Source organism: Protopterus annectens, chromosome 5.part1, assembly GCF_019279795.1.
Source record: "Protopterus annectens isolate FY-2018-M chromosome 5.part1, PAN1.0, whole genome shotgun sequence".
NCBI lineage: Eukaryota > Metazoa > Chordata > Ceratodontiformes > Protopteridae > Protopterus > Protopterus annectens.
The window spans coordinates 747,686,963-747,707,567 of NC_056736.1; the positions used below are offsets into that span (position 1 = coordinate 747,686,963).

Here is a 20,605-nt window from a genome sequence, read left to right on the forward strand (position 1 = left end):
AAAGAACAATCTGAACCAATCCATTGATCTCCCGGTATTTTTCCTAACTATTCAGATAGAGCTGAACAAAAGCTACATTATCTTGATGTCCACCGTCAACTTAGATATTATTTGGACAGAACAAAAAAATTTAGAAAATCTGATCAACTTTTTGTTTCCTATGCGGATAATAAAAAGGCCTTCCTGTTTCTAAAGTGACCTTGTCCAGATGGCTTTCTTGGTCATCTCGAAATTTATACTCAGGGGAAAACAGCTGTGCTCAAAACCTAAAGCACATTCAACTAGGAGCTTAGCTACTTCTACAGCCTTTCAAGCTAGACTTCCTTTGGACACTATTTGTGCAGCGCCACTTGGGCTACTCCTCACACTTTTGTTTCCCATTACAAATTGGACTTGGCCTCCAGGGACAGAGCCAGTTTTGGCTCTACAGTCCTCAAGAGTTTGTTCCATTGAGCCACCCATGATAGAGGTGCTAGGACGCGGTCCCATCAAGCAAGAATGAAGGCGAGATTGACAACTTAACATTAAGTTATGTACCTACCATAACGCTCCATGTTAGTTGTCTTCTCGCCTTCTTCTTGACCCTCCCTCCTTCCCCCTGGCCTGGACAAACCTTGTATAAGAAACTGTTATGCTGAAGACCATTCAGACCTGGTCCTTCTTCCATCTGTAAGTTTTCTTTCTTCCTTTGGGAAGTATTTTATGCTTGGTGCTATTGCCCTTTGTTAGCAAACGAGATCTGGGTACTTACCGCCTTGCATCATGGGATATGGGGCTGCCTCGAGCTGGTAAAAGTGACTCTCGAGCTTAGCAAGTGCCGAGCCGAGGGATCGGCTCCGAACCCATCAAGCAAGAAAGAAGGCGAGAGAAGACAACTAACATGGAACGTTATGGTAGGTACATAACTTCTTATTCCGATCTGTTGGAATAATTAGGAAAAAATACAGGGAGATCAATGGATTGGTTTAAATTTGTTTTTGAAGCAACCTTGGGCAAAAAGGATGGATTAGTTCTCAAGGATACTCTGTCCTTGTGGAAGACCAAATATGGGGGACGAACAGAGAGGGCATGAAGTTCTGACACTCTCCTAGCCGAGGTAATAGCAACAAGGAAAAGTGTCTTCCACGAAAGAAACTTTAGTGAACATGAAGCAGCTGGCTCAAAAGGAGGAAGAATTAAGGATGACAGCACTAGATTTAGGTCCCATTGAGGAGGAGGGCTCCTGACAGGAGGTTTCAGGAGAAAATTCCTTTCAGAAAAGCTCTACAAAGCTTGTGGGACATAATGTTGTGATCTGCAAACCCGACATGAAAGTTCGAAATTGCAGCCAACTGAACTTTGACCGTGGAAGATGAAGAACCCAAGGGAAAGATTTCCGCTAGAAAATCCAAAACTGCATGAACAGGGGCAGTAAAGGGATCTATGTTCCTTGATTTCGCCCAAAGGGAGAAACGTTTCCACTTGCTAGAGTAAATCCTTCTAGTAGAGGATTTAAGGGAAGCTACTATGATATCCCTAACGGAGTTAGAGATCATAGGAAGCCTGGCTAAGGAAGGAAGTGGAGCAACCATGCTGTGAGGTTGAGAGAAGGTATTGACCGGTGCAGCTGACCGGATTGGTGAATCAGTAGATCTGGCACTGGGTCCAGATGCCACGGCTGCACCAAAAGGTGATGATGGAGGAACGGGAACCAAACTTGTCGAGGCCAGTAAGGGGCAATGAGAATCATTTTGGCTCTCAAAACGGTAGCTTTCTGGAGTACCTGTGATATCAATGGAAAGGGAGGAAAGGCATAAAGAAGTCCCTGGGGCCAATCTTGGGTAAGAGCGTCTCTGGGGATGGCCTGAAGTGGGAAGAGAGAAGAAGACTGGGCATTTGCTGTTTTGGGGAGTAGCAAAAAGATCACAACATGGGCGGCCCCACTCTTGAAAAATCTCCTCCACTATAGATTGCTTGAGAGACCACTCGTGAGGCATGAGTATAGCTCTGCTCAATATGTCCGCTAAAATGTTGGTTTTCCCAGGGATATGCGTTGCTACCAGAAATCAATGAGAGGAGATCGCCCATTGCCAAAGTCTGAGAGCCTCTCGACACAAGGGGTAGGACTTGGTTCCGCCCTGCTTGTTGATGTACCACACTACGGACATGTTGTCCGTGTGAACTGCAATCGTTCCCAAGGGAAGAAAGTCGTTGAGGGCTTGCAACGTTAAAAGCACTGCTCTCATCTCTAGGACATTTATGTGCAGGTGGTATTCGAATGGTTGCCACGTCCCATGAACCATCCTGCCCTGATAATGACCCCCCCACCCAATCAGGGAGGCGTCCGTAGTGACAGTGGCTACCGGGGCCGGGGAAACAAAGGGTCTGCCCTGATGGACCTGGGGAGAAGAAATCCACCAGGATAGGTGGTTTTTGCAAGTTTGTGTCACCAGAATCTGGTGACGCATGGGAAGCTGTTGGAAGGACCATAATGTGAACAACATCCATTGAAGGAGACGCATGTAAAAACGGGCCAAAGGAAGAAGAGTAATGGCAGCTGCCATGAGGCCCAATACTTTCAGGACCAGTCTGGCTTGCACCTTTTTGCTGGCAAGAATGATCCGCACATGGTTTTGGATATCTAGGATTCTCTGGCTTGTGAGGTTTGCTGACATCCGAACAGTGTCTAAATTTGCGCCTATAAAAGTAATAGACTGGCAGGGCAATAAGGAGGATTTTTCGTAGTTGACCGAAATTCCTAATTGAGTGCAGAGATTTAGGGTGTAATCTCTGGCTTGGAGAAGTTGATGCCTGGTGGTGGCTGAGAGGAGCCAGTCGTCAAGATACAGAAACACCTGGAATCCTTGATGTCTCAGGTGAGCCGTGACCACTGCCATGCATTTGGCGAACACTCTGGGGGCTGTAGTGAGACCAAAGGGCAGGGCTCTGAATTGAAAATGACTGGACCCCAGCCGAAAGCGGAAAAACCTTCTGGAGCGTCTGTGGATTTTTATGTGATAGTACGCATCCTGAAGATCTATTGAGCACATCCAGTTGTCTTTGCCTAAGAAGGGCAAAATCGACTTGAAGTGTGACCATCCGAAATCTTGTCTTTTTCACAGACTTGTTGAGTCTGCCGAGGTCCAATATTGGTCTCCAATCTCCTGTCTTTTTTGAAACCAAAAAGAACCTTGAGTAGATTCCAGGCTCTGAATGGTCTGTTGGAACTGGCTGAATGGCCCTTTTTTTGTAGAAGCTTTGATACTTCTAATTTTGCAATTTCCCTTAGACCGGGTGGAACATCTGGAAGGGAATTTTTGTGAGGGAAGGGACTTTCCTCGAAAGGAATCTTGTAACCCTCGGATATGATCGACTGTACCCATTTGTCTTGCGAAAGGGAAAGCCAGGCTTCTGGGTACAGCGATAATCTTCCCCCGACTGCCTCCAAGGATGGACAGTCGGGCAACACCTCAGGGATGCTGGAAGGGCTTGTCAGAGAGAGGCTCTCTGCTGCCCTGGTTCTGCGGACCCCCTCTGCCCCTAGGGCGTCTATTATTATTACCCCCTCTGCCTCTAGGGGTAAACTGACCACGTGTGTCCGGTGTGACTCCCTGAGATTATCGGAACCACATCTTTCCCCCCTTCTGTTCTTTAGGGTAAGGCCTAGAAGGGGTGGAAAAATGGACTCCTACGGCAGAAAGAGTCTTGCCGTCTTGCTCACACCTGGTCAACGTATCCTTCACCTGAGGACCAAACAATGCTGACCCATCGAAGGGAGAGTTTGTGAAGGACGCCTTAAAGGGATCTGCAAAATTACAGAGCCGCATCCAGGACTGACGTTTAAGAGCCACTCCTGTCCCTGCCGCTCTACTCGCTCCATCTGCTGCATAAGAAATTAGCCGCATGGAGGAGTTGGTTATGGAATTAAGGGTTCCTAGCTGAGAAGCAATCTTATCCTGAGCCCCTGCAGCTGAAGGAATATGTACTACTTCACCTAATTCTTTAAGGATGTCCCTTTGAAGTCTGGTGAAGTGACATAAATAATTCAGCGAACGCATGGCAAAGGTCGCTGAGGAAAACATCCGCTTACCATACCTGTCCATGGTCCTAGAATCCTTGTTAGGAGGATGGACTGGTACGGAAGGATCTGCAAGTTCCTTCTTGGTGGCGGCCGCCACCACCATGGCATCAACAGGGACACCTTTTGTAAGAAATTGTTTCTCGGAAGGGGCTGTAATAAATTTTGAAGGTCTCCTGGGAACTGGTTCCACGGAATCAGGAGATGCCCACGCCTTCTGAGCTATCACCTCCATGAGGGGGTCAAAAGTCGGAGACACCCAGGAGGTGGAGGGTCGAAATCCAAATGCCTCTAGGTATACCGACTCATCCTCGGAGGGATTAATGGAGGGCCAGTTTCCCCTCTGTTTTAGGAGTTCTAGGATATCTGAAAAAGAGACATCCTCAGAGGGGGATCTTGGGGACCCCTCCGACTCATCTAAGTCGGTATCTGAAGTTGTAGACTCAGGGGAGTTTAGGTGCTTCCTCTTACAGGTCCTCAAGCGGAAGATCTCCTGACGGATCAGGAGAATCCTTGGAAGAGGGGGTTCTTCCCAGTGGGGAAACCTGAGGCGGTGGATCTCTCGGTCCGGGAGCAAGAGAGTGGGAAGAGACATCTACAGGCACCATAGAGGGAGGAGCTAAGGGGATAGACTGCTGACTGAGCCCAGGGGCCAGCACACTCCTCATCACCTCGAAGGCTCCCCTCCCAGGGAGATCCGAGAAACCCCGCTCCGAAGAAACAGGGGCTCCCGGGCCCACCGAAAGGGAAGGCTCTGAGGCCGATGTCGGGGCCGAGCTCACCAAGGCCGAAGCCCCGAGAGGAAGAGCAGGGTCGGACAAGAGTCCGATGCCACTCACCCCCTTGGAGCAGACCAGGGAAGCCTGACCACCAAATCCCTCCAAGGAAGGTCTCGAGGAGGAGATAAGAGTAGAAGCTGAAGGAGCAGAAAGGGGTGGTATCTGCCCCGCAGCCGTAGCAGTGACTATTCCCATAGACTCAGGCTCCAAGCTCTGGGGGAGAGTCAAAGGAGGAACTTGAAGACGGTGTGGACTAGTAGTCGTCTGTTGAGACGGACTATGAAGCATTTGGGCTAGTGCCTGTGATTTTAACAATCTGCTTACCACTCTCTCCAAATCATGGTCTGAGAGCCTGGAAGACCTAGATGATCGGCTCCGATGGCTCCGCTCCGAAAGAAGAGGAGAGGTCGGAGCCGACAGTATCGGCTCCAAAGAGGGAGACCTGGACCGCTTCCTCGACAGAACCATCGGAGCCGAAGAACCCTCGGTTCCAGACAGAGCCGGCAACTTATCGGCTCCAAGCCTGGTCAAAGATGTATCGGCTCCGGCCGGAGCCGATACAGGCAAGGAAATAATGGTATCGGAGACGGCCGGCGCCGATACTGAAGCCTTAGACACATGGTGGTCGGAGCCGACACCAATGTGGCAGTTAAAGTATCGGCACCGATAGCCATCGGTGCCAAAGATTTAGTCAAAATAAGATCAGCTCCAGCCGGAGACGATCTCGACTCCAAAGGAGTCGGAGCCAGGGCCGAAGGCTTAGTAGCAGAAGCCTGGGCCTTGGAGGTCTTAGAGGGCTTACCCGAAGCAGACTTGGCCGGGGAGCCCTCCGGTTTAAGTAGTCCTCTTAAAATTAATTTATTTCTCCTTTCCTGCAGGACTCTCTGGCTGAAAGAGTGACATAGTACAGGAGTCCTGCAGGTGGAGAGGTCCCAGGCAATAGATACAAGAAGTGTGACCGTCTGTCAGAGACATCTTCTGACAGCACGAGTCACAATTCTTGAAGCCTGAGACCCTCTGTTCTTTGGACATAGTGAGCACACACAAAAACACACTACTCACATAGTCCCAGATTCAGACAATTCAACTTAAAAATGGGGAAAATAAACTCACACACACGCCCTGACAGGAAGGGATGGGATAGGATAGGATTTAAGGCCCGACTCAGTAAAAACCACTAGGGAAACAGTAAACTAGAGCTAGAGACCCTAAAACTATCTAAAAATGACAAAAACACTAATATATGAGAGAAAAAGGAGGAATGGGGTGACTAAAATTTGAATAACAAATTACCTACCAAGAGCTGGTAAAAGGAGTACCTCATCAGCGAAGCGGCAAACGAGATCTGGGTATTTACCGCCTTGCATCATGGGATATGGGGCTGCCTCGAGCTGGTAAAAGTGACTCTCGAGCTTAGCAAGTGCCGAGTCGGAGCCGAGGATCGGCTCCGAACCCATCCAGCAAGAATGAAGGCAAGATTGACAACTTAACATTCAATGTTTGTGCAGTGACAGAAACCTGGTTCAAGGCTCAAGAGAGCACCCCAGCACTGCCAGGTTACAATTCATATCATACCTTCCGGCCTCAGTTACCGGATCACAGTACAAAGGGCGGAGGTGTATCCATATTCATCAAGGATACCCATATCTCCAGGTTAGTAGCGCAGCATGATGCCCCAGAGATCATCCATGCGCAACTACCAGCAGGCAAAAAGTACAGTTTTGTACCTTCCATAAATGTAGATGTTCGAGTGCTAATACAGCTGCAGTCATAACAGATGGGTTCTCCTGCCATCAGGCGGGTCCTCGGTTGGCCGAATTCCAAAGTCAAGGTCCAGCGTCGGTTGTCGACGCTTCTTCCCTGACGTCAGTGCGACAGGGTATAAAAGAACCAGCCGATGCCATTTTCTTCAGTTTTTCTTGCCCCAGATGTCAGGTGCTCCCAGAAGGAAGGCAATACATAAATTTGTGTAATAAAGCAATGCCATATAATCATAATACAGTAGTGCAAGCAAATACACCATAAATGAATACCCCAATCAGGTTGTATGAGGAGGTGTTAGCCAATAGGCCTGTCCCAAGAGGGGAAGGAGGGAGGGAAACCTGGACTGCAGCTGTATTAGCACTCGAACATCTAAATTTATGGTAGGTACAAAACTGTACTATGTTCATCGTGCATACAGCTGCAGTCATAACAGATGGGTAGAATCCCAAAGCTAAGAAAGGGGTAGTAGGCACTAGGTGGAACTAGGAGGAGCCAGGATGCCCTACAAGACTGCAGTGGCAAAGCCTGCTCTAGATTTGGAGTATAATGGAAGGTGGTAGTGTTTGGAGAAGGTATGCACAGAACTCCAAGAGGCTGCTTCTAAAATATCTTTGGTAGGAACTCCTCTGAGGAAAGCTGCAGAGGTAGCCATGGCCCTTGTGGAGTGAGATCTGATGCCTGTAGGTACAGTTTTGCCATGAAAAGAATAACAAAAGCGTATGCAGTGGGCTATCCAGTTTGAGATTGTCTGTTTGGAAATTGGCTTCCCTGGAGCTCCTATAGCATAGGACACAAAGAGCTGTTCTGATTTTCCGAAAGGCTTTGTTCTGTCCAAATAATAACGCAGTTGTCTGTGGATGTCCAAGGAATGTAGTAATCTCTCCCCTTTGTTTTGAGGATAAGGATAAAAGGTAGGTAAGTGTATAGCCTGATTCAAAGCTACCCTGGATACCACTTTTGGCATAAAGGACGGGTTGGTTCGTAAGGAAACTCTGTCCTGATGGAAGATGAAAAAAGGCTGCACAGCCATGAGGGCTTGTAGTTCCGATACCCTACGAGCTGAGGTAATAGCAAGAAGGAAAGCTGTTTTCCAGGACATATATTGCAACTCTGTTGAGGCAGCTGGCTCAAAAGGAGGCAAGGTCAGTTTTTCTAGAATGAAATTGAGATCCCAAGCAGGTATTGGTTGTTTCCTTGGGGGTTTTAAATTCTTAGCCCCTCTGAGGAACTGTCTTAAGAGGGGGTGAGAGAATAAAGGTGGATCAGTGTTGTATTCTGCAGAAATGGCTGAGGCATGGATTTTGATGGAGGAGAATGAAAGTCCACTGCTTAGAAGCTCAGCTAGATACTGTAATATTTGAGGTAAATTCAGTTTTCCAGGATTCTGGCCCTTTTTCTCATTCCAGGCACAAAACCGTTTCCATTTTGCAGAGTAAGCTTTTCTAGTAGACGGCCTTCTGGCCTCCAAAATGACATCCTGCACCTCCTTAGAGAGTAGGGTCTGTTGTGATGTTAAGGAATCTTCCATGCGGCCAGATTGTTTTCAGCTGACTGTGAAGAGTTTTGAAGCTGTGCTGAGTCAGAAGAAGAGGCATTAGAGGCAGGGTCCATGGTGGGGAATGCATCAGGCTCCTCAGGAGTGGGTACCAGTGTAGTCTTGGCCAGTCTGGAGCAATGAGAATCATCTTTGGTCTGTCTGCTCTGGTTTTTAATAGAACTTTGGGCAGCAGAGGAAGAGGTGGGAAGGCATAAACTGTCATTGTTGTCCAACTGAAAGAGAGCGTCCACTCTCCAGGCCTTTGGATGAAAAATCCTTGAGCAGAATTTTGTCAATTGGTGATTTTTGTGGGAGGCAAAGAGATCTATGTCTGGCCTTCCCCATGCTTGAATTATCTCTGTAAAACTTGAGGATGCAACTTCCATTCGTGTGGATCTGTCATATTTCTGCTTAGGTTGTCTGCCAGCGTGTTTTCCTTGCCTGGCAAGTACTGGGCTTGAAGTTCGATTTGTAATTCCAGAGCCATGTTCCAAAGTGACATGGCCAGCCTGCATGGGGGGTATGAATGGGTTCCTCCCTGTTTGTTTATGTACCACATTACTGTGGTGTTGTCTGTCCTTATCAATAGTTGACCTGGATGCAGAATGTCTTTGAAAGCTATAATAGCATTTATTACTGCTAGCATTTCCTTTTGATTGATGTGAAGGTGCTTTTCTTTTTGGGACCATTTGGCCTGAATGCACCGATCTGTTATGTGCGCCCCCCCAGGCGTAGTCCGAGGCATCTGTTGTGATGACTTGATTTGCTTGAGGCTTGCTGAATGGGAGACCTGTGTTTGTTTGGCATGCTTGAGCCCACCACAGAAATTCTTTTTGAAGACATGGAATTAGTGGTATTATTGTTTCCAAACTGTGGCTGTGTTGAGACCATAGGTTTTTCAGGTACCATTGACGTTTCCTCATATGCAGCTTTGCACATGGGATTAGTAGGATGCAAGATGCCATGAATCCCAGAGCCTGCAGGATTTTCCTTGCAGTCAGCCTGGTGAAATTTGCTAGTGTTTTGAAGTATTGAGTTAGTTGCCCCTGCTTCTCTGGCGTGAGGTAGGCCATCTGGGTGTTTGTGTCCAAGTTGGCACCCAGGAAAATTATTTTCCGAGAGGGTATTAGCCTTGATTTCTTTTTGTTGACTGTGTATCCCACAGAATTCAACAACATTATTACATGAACCAGATGTTTCAGAGGTATGTGCTTGCTGTCCGCTTGGATCAGGCAGTCGTCCAAATAGGGGTATATTTGTATCCCTTGAAGTCTGCAGTAGGCAATTACTGATGCCAGGCATTTCGTGAATACTCTGGGCGCAGTAGATAAGCCAAAGGGCAATGCTGAGAATTGATAATGCTCTGAACCTGCAAGAAATCTGAGGTGTCTTCTGCAACTTTGTCTGATAGGGACATGCAGGTATGCCTCCTTGAGGTCTAGAGTTACCAGCCAAGACCCCTTGCCCAGCATGGGAAGGAGTTGCTGTAGAGTCAGCATTTTGAATTTTGGCACAATGAGATAAGTATTCAGTGCGGACAAGTCGAGAATAGGCCTCCATTGATTTTCTTTTCTTGGAACAAGGAATAGTCTGGAATAAAATCCTTGGCCTTGTTCTGAGAGAGGAACCTTTTCTATAGCTTTCATTTGCATTAAGTTGGAGATTTGTTTCAAAGCCTCTGCCCTTTGGTTCGGTGGCAGGTCTGGCATGCCTTTTCTTTTTGGTAATGTGTGAAAATGGAACCTGTATCCTTTGTCTATTATTTGTAGTGTCAATTTGTCCCTTGTAATACTGTGCCAATTTTCTGAGAATAAAGAAAGCTTTCCGCCCAAAGGTGCTTCCAATTGAGCCCTGGTTGGCGGTGTCAAAGTAAAGTCATTGAGTCTGTCCTTGTGCAGCAGTTGTAGGTCCTGCACTACCTCTCTGGTTGGGAGGCTGCCATTGACGTCCTCTGTAGGAGCCTCTAGCTTGCCCTCTACCTCTGGCACGCCTGTTCTTGCCTCTCTGAAATCTCTCTGTGTCAGGAAAGGACCAATTCTTGGAAGGCCAATTTCTGCTGAATCTTGGTGGTTGGACTTGGAGAAAATCTTTGACTGTTTGTACAGATTTTGCCTTTTCTTCAAATTTCTTTAAGATCTCCTGAGCAGTGGAGCCAAATAACTTTTGCTTTTCCACTGCAGCATCCAGACGCTTTGCTTTAACATGGTCTGGCAGAGATTGTTCCTTCAGCCAAGCATGCCTACGTATGACTGCACCTGTCATAGCTGACCTACATGAAGCTTCCAATGCATCATAACCACACTGCAAGAAATGGTTGCTAACCTGTTGGGAGTTATGTACCAGATCCTGAAGTGATTTGCGATCTACGGGTTCAGGTGAAGACAGTTTTTTATGCAATTCATCTAACAAATACTCTTGGTACTGTATCATATGAAATTGACAATTTAATGCCCTCATAGAAAGAGTAGTAGAAGTATACACTTTTTTACCCCATCTCTCTAAAGCTCTGGACTCCCTTTCAGAGGGGAGTGGATTTTTAGTAGTAGCAGCTGCAACCCCTTTAGGGCCCTGGGAAATAGTTTCTGGATCAGCAGAGTGGGCCTTGTAAAGGAAAAGATGTGAGTCCGGGACCCTGTAGTATCTATCGGGTTTGACAGGAGCCGGAGGAAGAGAGTCAGGGGTTGTGCTAGACTCAGATTACACATCATCAATGACATTCAAAACAGGAGGAATAGCCAAAGGTCTATGGTGAGGCAAATGCAGGAAAGTCCTTAATCTCTTCTTGGAATCAGAGAATTAATGGCCCTGCCATTGGAAATGCTCTCTCATAGTGTGAAGTGTCTCCCCGAAGGACAGCTCTTCAGGAGGGGAGGCCGAGGGGATAGATTCCTCTGCATCAGAATCCTCGTAGGCCGAAAAAGCCTCCTCCTGGTAGTCCGAGAGAGTAGAGCCATCAGAGGCCTCATCTGAGGAGTGGGGATCAGAGGGCTCAACCCTGGGCCTTTTGTCTGAAGGAGGTTGAGAGCCCCTGTCCAGATGAGGCTGTGAGCCCCTAATTAAGGAAATAAGGTCCTCTGCTAAACTTAGAATCTGTGAACCTGTAGTGGGTCCCTGAGGGATAACCCTGGGTGGCAAAGCTTTTGAGAGTTTAGCAGCTTTAGCCCTAGAGAATGCCTTTATGGACATGGATGCAGGAGGCCTGGCTGCACCACGTGCTGGTGTAGTTTTGTCTAGAGGAATGGTGTCGGAAGGTTCCAGGACACCAGTTTCTAATGGAAATTCAATAACCGACTCAGCAGGGGCCTCCGGGGCCGAGGTTGTCGGTTGAGCGGTTTCAGTGGTTGAAGTACCAAGGACTCGGTTTCAGCCGAGACCGAGACACTCATGGTAGGCCTGGCCGTGGTTTCAGCCGAAATCGCAGCCCGCGTGTGTCGGTCCTTGTCCTTCCGTTTCTTTGTTAAATGTGAAGTCGGAGTCTCCGACGGCATATTGTACGAAAAACTAGCCCCAAAAATTCCTCTGCAAACTCCACCCGACGTCTAAGAGTGTGTCGGTTGAAGGAAGCACAGGCTGAACAGGCCGAGACGTCGTGGTCTGGGCCTAGGCAGGGGAGGCAGTAAGAGTGGAAATCCTTATGAGGTATTTGTTTCCCACAAGTTAAGCAATTATTAACTTCATCTGACATCGGCTGAGGCAAGAAAGAGTCCCCAACGGGGTACTTAGCTTTTGAAGTCTTCGGTAGCTGAATTACAGGAGCTGGCCGACCGGCACTTGCAAACTGCTTCTGCTTCGGGCACCACGCGGCAAGAAAGACTGGGGAAGATGGCGTCGGCTGACGCTTTTACACCCCAGGCTCTGGCGTCGGGAAGGGCGACATCAGCCGACGCCGGACCCAGACTTTGGAATCCGGCCGACCGAAGGGCTGCCTGAGGCAGGACAACCCATATGTGATGACTGCAGATGCATCCTTGAAGTACATCCCTAAGCCTTTTCTTGGAATCTGAGTACTCTTGGCCTTCCCAGTGGAAGTGTTCCCTTAAAGTATGCAAGGTTTTCCCAAACGAGTAATCCTCTGGGGGGGGGATACAGAGGGAATGGACTCCTCTGCATCAGAATCTTCAAAAGGGGAGTAAGAAAGTTCCTGTTCATCAGAGTGCTCTGATATAATGGAGGCCTGATCAGAGGAGGGGGATTCTTCCTCCACCCTGGGCCTTTTGTCCGGGGGGGGGTTTGAGAACCCCTGATAAGAGTAATTAAATCCTCAGCCATTTTAAGCATCTGTTTTTTAGGCATGGGGCCTGGAGATGGGCCCTGTGTAGCTTGTCTCTTAGAATGCATGGCTGCTTTAGACTTAGTGAAAGCCTTGATGGAAAAAGAAGAGGAAGGTCTGAAGACACCTTGAGAGGAGGCAGACCTGTCTACATTTTGAGATTCACCACCAAGAGTGGCTTCGGTATCTGTAGTCGGGGTGTGGGCCGAGCAGCCTGCGACCTCGGGCACAGAAGACACCGTCAATGAAGTGTCGTCGGTAGTCAGGGGCTGCGTAGGCACCTCGATGAGAACCAGACCACCTGTAGTCGGCTTTGACGTGGTGTCGGTAGAGGCCACGGACCTCGTGTGTCAGTCCTTATCTTTGCGCTTTTTAGACAAAACTGGAGTCTGAGTATCTGAAGACATAATATAGTTAAATTTTTTGCCAAAATAATGCTGGGCGAAGTCCACCCAACGCTTAATGGTGCGTTTGTTAAATGTAGCACAAAAACGACAGACCGAGACGTCGTGGTCTGGGCCTAAACAAGGAATACAGAGGGAATGAAAATCCTTATGCGGTATTTGCTTCCCACATGAAATACAATTATTAACTTTGTATGACATCGGTCTGAGGCAAGAAAAGTTTCCCCAACGGGGTACTTAGCTTTCAAGAAGACTTCGGTTGCAAAATTTTCGTAATTTCAGGAGCTGGCCGACCAGCACTTGCGAACTGCTTCTGCTTTGGGCACCGCGCGGCAAGAAAGACTGAAGAAAATGGCGTCGGCTGGTTCTTTTATACGCCTGTCGCACTGACGTCAGGGAAGAAGCGACGACAACCGATGCCGGACCTAGACTTTGGAATTCAGCCGACCGAGGACACGCCTGCCGGCAGGAGAACCCATCTGTTATGACTGCAGCTCTATGCACGATGAACATCCATATTTCAAGTCGTAGCCGGTTATAGATCGCCCACCATGTCCCAAGATGCTCACTCTGCATTCCTTGAGACACTGGAAAATATAAAGGCCCTACCCAACACCATAATCTTGGGTGATTTCAACTACCCTGGTATAGACTGAGCGAACTACCAATGTTCCAACTCCTATGCTCAGCGATTCATAGAATTTATAAATTCAAATGCCCTTGAACAACTAGTATGTTCCCCCACTAGAGGGGACAACATATTGGATTTAATCATCACAAATATGGGCGCTCATTGTACCACACCCGTTATCACCCCCTCCTTGGTCAGATCCGATCATAAACTGATAACCCTAGACATCCTCACCCCTCCACCTCCCCCAGTCAAAAAAAACATAGTCAAAAACCTTTCCAAAGCAAACTTCAAACTACTTGCATCCGAAGTGGAAAGCTTCACTATTCCCTTGCAGAAGGATAATGATATCCAGGATGCGGAATCTTACACCAAGGCACTCTATATGCATCTTCAGGATTGCATGGACCGTGCTTTCCCAAATAAAACCAAGACTCCGTCTTCAAGCAAGAAGAAACCAGTCTGGTGGACCCCGAACATAAGCAAACTTTACAATAAAAGGAGGAGACTTATACAAATAAAAGGCCAAATCCCAAGTAGAAGAATCATATCTGATCAGCATTAGTAAGAAATTGAGGGCCCTCATCAAGTCAACTAAAGCTAATTTTGAAAAGAAAGATGCCAAGGATAACCATAAGGCCTTCTATGCCTACATCAAAAACCTAAATGGCAACGCTCAGGTCTGTTCTGAGCTAGTACAAAATGGAACAAAATACACTGACCCTTCTGACATTGCCAACATCTTGGCTGACAGGTTCAGTGCAACCCCCCCCACCACCACCACCTACAGGGCCTATTACCATTCCAGGGGATTGTGTAAGTCCAGTTATTACTGATACGTTGGTTAACAAGGCTCTATCTAAAGCTAAAAACACTGCCTCCATGGGACCAGATGATGTCCCAGGCTGTGTCATACACGAGCTCCAAAAGGAATTAACCCCACATCTTAATACCCTGTTCAGTCTCAGCCTCTCCACAGGATATGTTCACAGAGAATGGCGCATGGCAACGGTGGTCCCGCTACACAAGGGTGGGGCCACAACTGACCCTGGGAACTAACGACCAATAAGCCTGACCAGTCTGATCTGTAAGGCTATGGAGTGAATCATTATGGAACTCATAAATGGAGAGATTGGGAACCTCCAGTCGCTGGACCCCACACAGTTCGGCTTCATCAAGGGCAGATCATGCCTCCTGAACCTGGTGGATTTCTTTGAGACAGTTACTCAGGCTATAGATAAGGGAAAGGAGGTACACACGGCTTACCTTGACCTTGCTAAAGCATTTGACACCATTCCCCATTCGGGTATTATTGATAAGCTCATCAGCCTGGGCATAAACCCTTATGTCACAAGATGGATCGCAAACTGGCTCTCAGACAGATCCCATAAAGTAAGAGTAGCGGGATCTATGTCCGAATCCAGACCAGCAACGAGTGGTGTGCCTCAGGGCTCTGTCCTAGGGCCCCTCCTGTTTGGCATAATTTTCCTAAATAGAAAAGTACAATAAAAATAAGTTTTAAATGTGGAAGTTTTTCCCCAAAGGGGAAACACTTATTTCAACTGGCTTAGAAACTTTTCTGACTCTGCCGCCCCTCCCCCCCCAGCTTAAAATATTCCCTAATAAGGCTCACTGTCTCCCTGAAAAATACATCCTCTATGGTATCATGTCACCCAGTGGGCTGGAGCTAGTCCCTGTACACCAAGTCCTTTTTAAAGATACAGTATAATCTTTAATGGTATCATACCACCCAGGGGACTGAAGCTGGTCCCCATACACCAAGTCCTTTTTAAAGATACAGTATAATCTTTAATGATCTCATACCAGCCAGGGGACTGGAGCTGGTCATTGCACACCAAGTCCTTTTTAAAGGTACAGTATAACCTTTAATGGTATCATACCACCCAGGGACTGGAGCTGGTCATTGCACACCAAGTCCTTTTTAAAGGTACAGTATAACCTTTAATGGTATCATACCACCCAGGGGACTGGAGCTGGTCCCTGTACACCAAGTCCTTTTTAAAGATACAGTATAATCTTTAATGGTATCATATCACCCAAGGGACTGGAGCTGATCCCTGTACACCAAGTCCTCTTTAAAAGTCTTCGATAGTATCATACCAAGCAGGGGAAAGGAGATGGTCACTGTCCACTAAATCCTCGTTTTCCTGGTCCAAGTCAAACAATTCTCCTATGCACAGGCTCCTTTCTGTTATCAGCTATTCTGTAATCTCCAAGGTATTAACTGGGGATCTTGCATAAACAGTCATGTGGCTCTTTGCCAAGCCCCATTATATTCCTCAGTGGTACCTCATGTATTTGCAGTGAATAGGAGCAGGCAATACTGCAGCTAACGTCCAAAGATCCAATGGATGGGTAATTGGAAATACACTCCTGGTCTAACACCTATGTCAGTAAATTATCACCTATATAAATCAAATTTGTGGGTCACAACTGGGGTGCACGGCTAGACTTATAAGGGCCCTTGTGGTTGTTAGTCTAGTATACACCAATGAACCTAAAATTAGGCATCCAGGTCTAGGATGCTGGCCAAGCAAAAGGCGTAGAAATCACAGAAGCAGGCCTAAACGTGTGTGCAAGAGCACCATTAATGGAAAATTAAAAAAAAAACATAGAAACTCATGAAGGCGGAGCTCTGTGTGAACGAGTCTCTCCCTGGTACCTTCTCCAAGGAAGGCCAACATCCCAACATCTGTAGCAAACAGCTGGAGCCAGTTAAATGGCCCAATTCCCAAATGTAGCAATAATCCTCTCATCTGTTACTCACAATGCTATCAACCTGAGCAAGTAGGTGGTGGTGCACCACCAGGGGGTCTCTCTCGGGCCAGCCTCTCCTCTTCTATAAATTCTCTAGGCTTTCATCAATCTTTTCGTCTTACAATGCTTGTGCATTCCAGATTCACTGAGTTTTTTCCTACATTCACAGACAATACATGGTTCATCTGCCTGAGGGAGGGCTGGGCACATTTTGTCCCAGCGCTAAGTTTCCTGCACTCCATTAATCTTAAAGTTTTACAATGCTCACAATTAATTTCATTATCACCTCGTTAAGGCAGAAAATATTCTTGAAGAATATGTCATCTTAAGTGACTGTTATTCTGGAAAAAAAATTAAAAAAATCAAAACTGCTGAAAACAGAATGTAGATACACAATTGGAGGAAAACGGGTGCCGAGTGGATTATTTATCACTCTGTAACCCCTGAAACTTTGTCTGGAAGAGACTGACAGACTTGAAGGAAATTATTAACCATTCACTCTTATTGTAAAAGAACTGAAATTGTACAATTACTCTGCCTTTTACAATCAAGTTTTTAGCCTGTCTTTGACATGGCAGGTAACTTGAACCTACCCAGAGGATATCCAGCTTTTCCTAAAATCCGTTTGGAAGACTGACATCAGTCTTCAGCTAACTTTCTAAGCAGCGTGAATATACGATACATTTGTTAACCAAGTCGCCCTACTAGGTATGACCACCTCTCTAAAGTGGTGACTGTGATGCCCGTGCACTGGCCCAGGACCCTCAATCCTCGCCACTAGCACTAGTGAGGAGCGTGCACATTGGGGGGATAATAAGTAAAGTACAACTTCCCTTAAGAGCACACAGAGATCACAGTCAGTCTGGGGCTGGTTTCTCCCTCTTCTCTCCAGATCCCTAATAAAACTCCCCACTGGCACAGCTATAGGGTCCAGATCTCAGTCTAGTGGTCAAGCTAGAACCTCCAGCACCCTCTCTGTCCAACCAGTGCTTCGTGTCCCTTTCCAAGTAGCTGACACCCACACACTTTAAGATTTGATTTATATACAAACACACAAACACTCCTGGGGAAGGCTGGCACAGGTTCTCCAACTATGCCCCCTATCTGCCCAGACTACAAGGTAGCACTGACTGCCACCAACCATTACTATCAGCTACTATAAGGCCCTTCCCAAAGAGGGGCCAATTTCACTGTGTAATATCACTGTTATACAAATAGCAAGTGTGCCAAACAGCAAGACTATTGGAGTGGCTTGGACAGTACCACCAAATACATGCAAGTACTCTCTAAGAGCATAAATTCTCTCTACACAAAACAGGCACAACTGAAAGGTTTACAAATGTTTAAGACAAATTTCCTCAATTCAACACAGTGCTGATGAGTTCAGACATCACAGGAACTTTAAAACAATATTGTAGGATAGTCTGACATAAATATAGAAAACAGCTAGACTAATCTGACTAAATTCCTATCTAACTCCGAGAGAAACAATGTCCTAAATAACTTTATTTACAAGGCAAGGTGCTGGGGAGTTGCTGTCAGCTTCAGACAAAATCCAAAATGCTCAATGTTTCTCTCTGAGAAAGTCTTAAATTGATGATAGCCAGTAATGCTGAGTCACTTTACATTACATCATTTTTATCACTTCTCCTTTAGTTCCCAGGCTAACAGAAACTCAAAATTTACATTTCTTTGTAAGCTGCACCTGGCCGGGAAGCCATAGCAATACAAGACACTTACATGTAAAATCTAGCAATTATCTCTGTCTTAACAACAATAGAAAGAATTTGCTAGCCCACACATCCTGTTCTCAGACCTTGAGAATAAACACAGTTGTAATTCTTTACTTAATAGCTTCCTTCCAGCAAGGTACACTGTGGTTACATTTTTGAAGTTCAGCATATAACACAGTTTTCTTACAGTTTTCTTTACAAGCAAGCCTGTGGATTATATTAATACTTACACAGAATTATCTGACAGCCCCTCAGTTTTTCAATGACCACAGAACAATATCTTGTTAAGTGAACTCCTCAGAGTCTTACAGTACAATTCAAAAACCAACCAGTTCAGGCAAGCACAGAAAGTCACTTTAATAAAAAGAAATATAAAAAACAAGCTTTTCACAAACTTTGTTTCCTCAGGTTGGAAGTAAAAAATAAAGTTTGTGAAAACTTGTTCTTTCTTGTATTTCTATGTATTACAGTGACTCTCCATGATAAAATGTGTCAGGTGCTCTTTTTACTTTTTTAATTCTACATTTCATACCTTACACTTCATACCTTACACTTCATACCTTACACTTCATACCTTGCTTGATATTCTGTTTGAGCACACTTTATTGCAGTAGTCCTGCAGTATAAGCAGGCAGAGAATGCACAAATCAAACGTAGAGCTACAGGATTAGTTCCATTAACATTTCATAGCCTTAAACCTCTGTACTTAGCTACCACATAGCATAAATGTCACAGACAGAAGTTGTGCCAGCATGTGGACTATCACCTTCCACAGTTGAACATAAGGAGTCATTACAGAAGTCAATTAACTTACTGAAAGCCATAGAACAAATGCATTTTTCTGGAAGAAATATTTTTGCATCAAACTACTTTATAAACAAGACTATAACTACTTATTTGAAAGGAACATGTGGGCAAATGCATGCAACAGTTTAATTTGGTACAGAATCAGATACATACCTCCACCAACAATTTTGCTGGAAGCTAACCGGGTTACCTCAGTTGCAACAGACATCTGACCTATTGCTTCCTTTGACGATGATACAGGAAATTGAAACTCTATAAAATAAGTGCTACAAAAACAGTTTAACTTTAAACAGCTTAATATGTATCATTTCAATAAGATTTCAAGCAGTCATTTATCAATGGTATAAAAAAACTGCAAGTCTGTAAATTTAAATGGGAAATAGGTAAGTAACAAACTGACTCCAGTGAGGAATGTCTCAGTCCCAGAACAAATGCTAGCTTTGTAAAGAACTACTGCAGAACAAAGTCATTCTCATATGAACTTCTTTGGCAGATAATTAAATACAGACATACATTATCATAATCCCATATGTGCCTCCTGAAAATAAACAAAGTCACACAAAACTACTTGCATAGCAGGGTCAGATTAACCAACCACCATAATTTAATACTTCATTCTCAAATGTAACTGGCAGACGCTCAAATATCTACCGTTAAATGGCGCAGTAGAATTTTTAAACATTCGGCACTCAGTGGTACCTCAGCATGTAAAGAGAATCAATCTTGCTCCTTGGTTAACTCTAATATTAACTAAATAATGTCAATGAGTGACCATGCTAGAAACAAAAACAGAAAACTCACCCATCTACACCAAACCTGTAAATAATGTTGTGTGCTCACCATAACGTTCCATCTGAGTTGTTGCTTTTCATTTGTCTTCAACCTGAGGGACCCAGATCCGGTAAGGATCCAACTCAGCCGCATTTTCCAGCATCGGATCCAAGCTCTTCCCCTACCCATAATACTCCTGGTCTCCCTCCTCCCCTCAGATCGAGTCTGCTGCAGACAGTAGCACCTTAACCTAAACATATGCCTAAAACCCTGGCATTATAGCACCCATTGGCTCAAAAAAGGAAAAAGCTTGCCAAAGTAGAGGAGCTATGCCTCTTCCATCTGGTCCACTACAAAGCCCACACAAGGTAAGGGGAAAGGAGGGAGGGGCAGTTGAAGACTAATTAAAAGCAACAACTCAGATGGAACATTATGACGAGTACATAACTTTTTTATCTGAAGCTGTTGTTTTCACTTGGTATTCAACCTGTGGGACAGAGTCCCAGCTACCAAAGAGCCCTGGGAGGTCCTCATGGAAGGTTGTTCCAGAGCATGGCTGAGCCAAAGGATGCCCTGCTCCTGGAAAGAAGATCCAACTTATAATGGGAGATGAACATATGTGATGATGCCCAGGTAGCTGCAGAGCAAATATCTAAGGAACTCCTCGACCAAAAGGCAGCAGAAGTAGCTACAGACCTGGTAGAATGCGCCCAGACATGACCTTTTGAGAATAACCCTTTGGCCCGATAGGCAAACGAAATGCACTCAGAAATCCATCAAGCAATAGTCACCTTTGAGACCGACTTTCCCAACAAGAGCTCAGAAAAGGAAACACAAACTTGAGACATATGAAAGAATTTTGTTCTATGCAAATAAACACAGCTGCCTGTGAACACGAAGTGAGTGCAACTTGTACTTTCCTTTATTCGGGAAATGTGGGGGGAAAACAGGAAGATTAATGACCTGATTAATATTGGATTCTGATGCCACTTTCGGAAGGTCCGTAGGGAAACTATCTTTATGAAACACCATACAAGGGGACTTGATGAGGCTTGGATCTCTGAAATTCTCTTG

General features: G+C 45.8%; 1 protein-coding gene across 1 annotated transcript in view; it reads right to left on the minus strand.

Moving 5' to 3' along the window:
* C2CD3 (C2 domain containing 3 centriole elongation regulator) overlaps positions 1 to 20,605 on the minus strand; it is a 2,415,762-nt gene that overhangs the window by 1,693,175 nt on the left and 701,982 nt on the right. Inside the window, exon 14 of the mRNA XM_044072855.1 lies at positions 18,914 to 19,026. Within this exon, the coding sequence (XP_043928790.1) occupies positions 18,914 to 19,026 (113 nt within the window). The remainder of the gene's footprint in view (positions 1 to 18,913; positions 19,027 to 20,605) is intronic.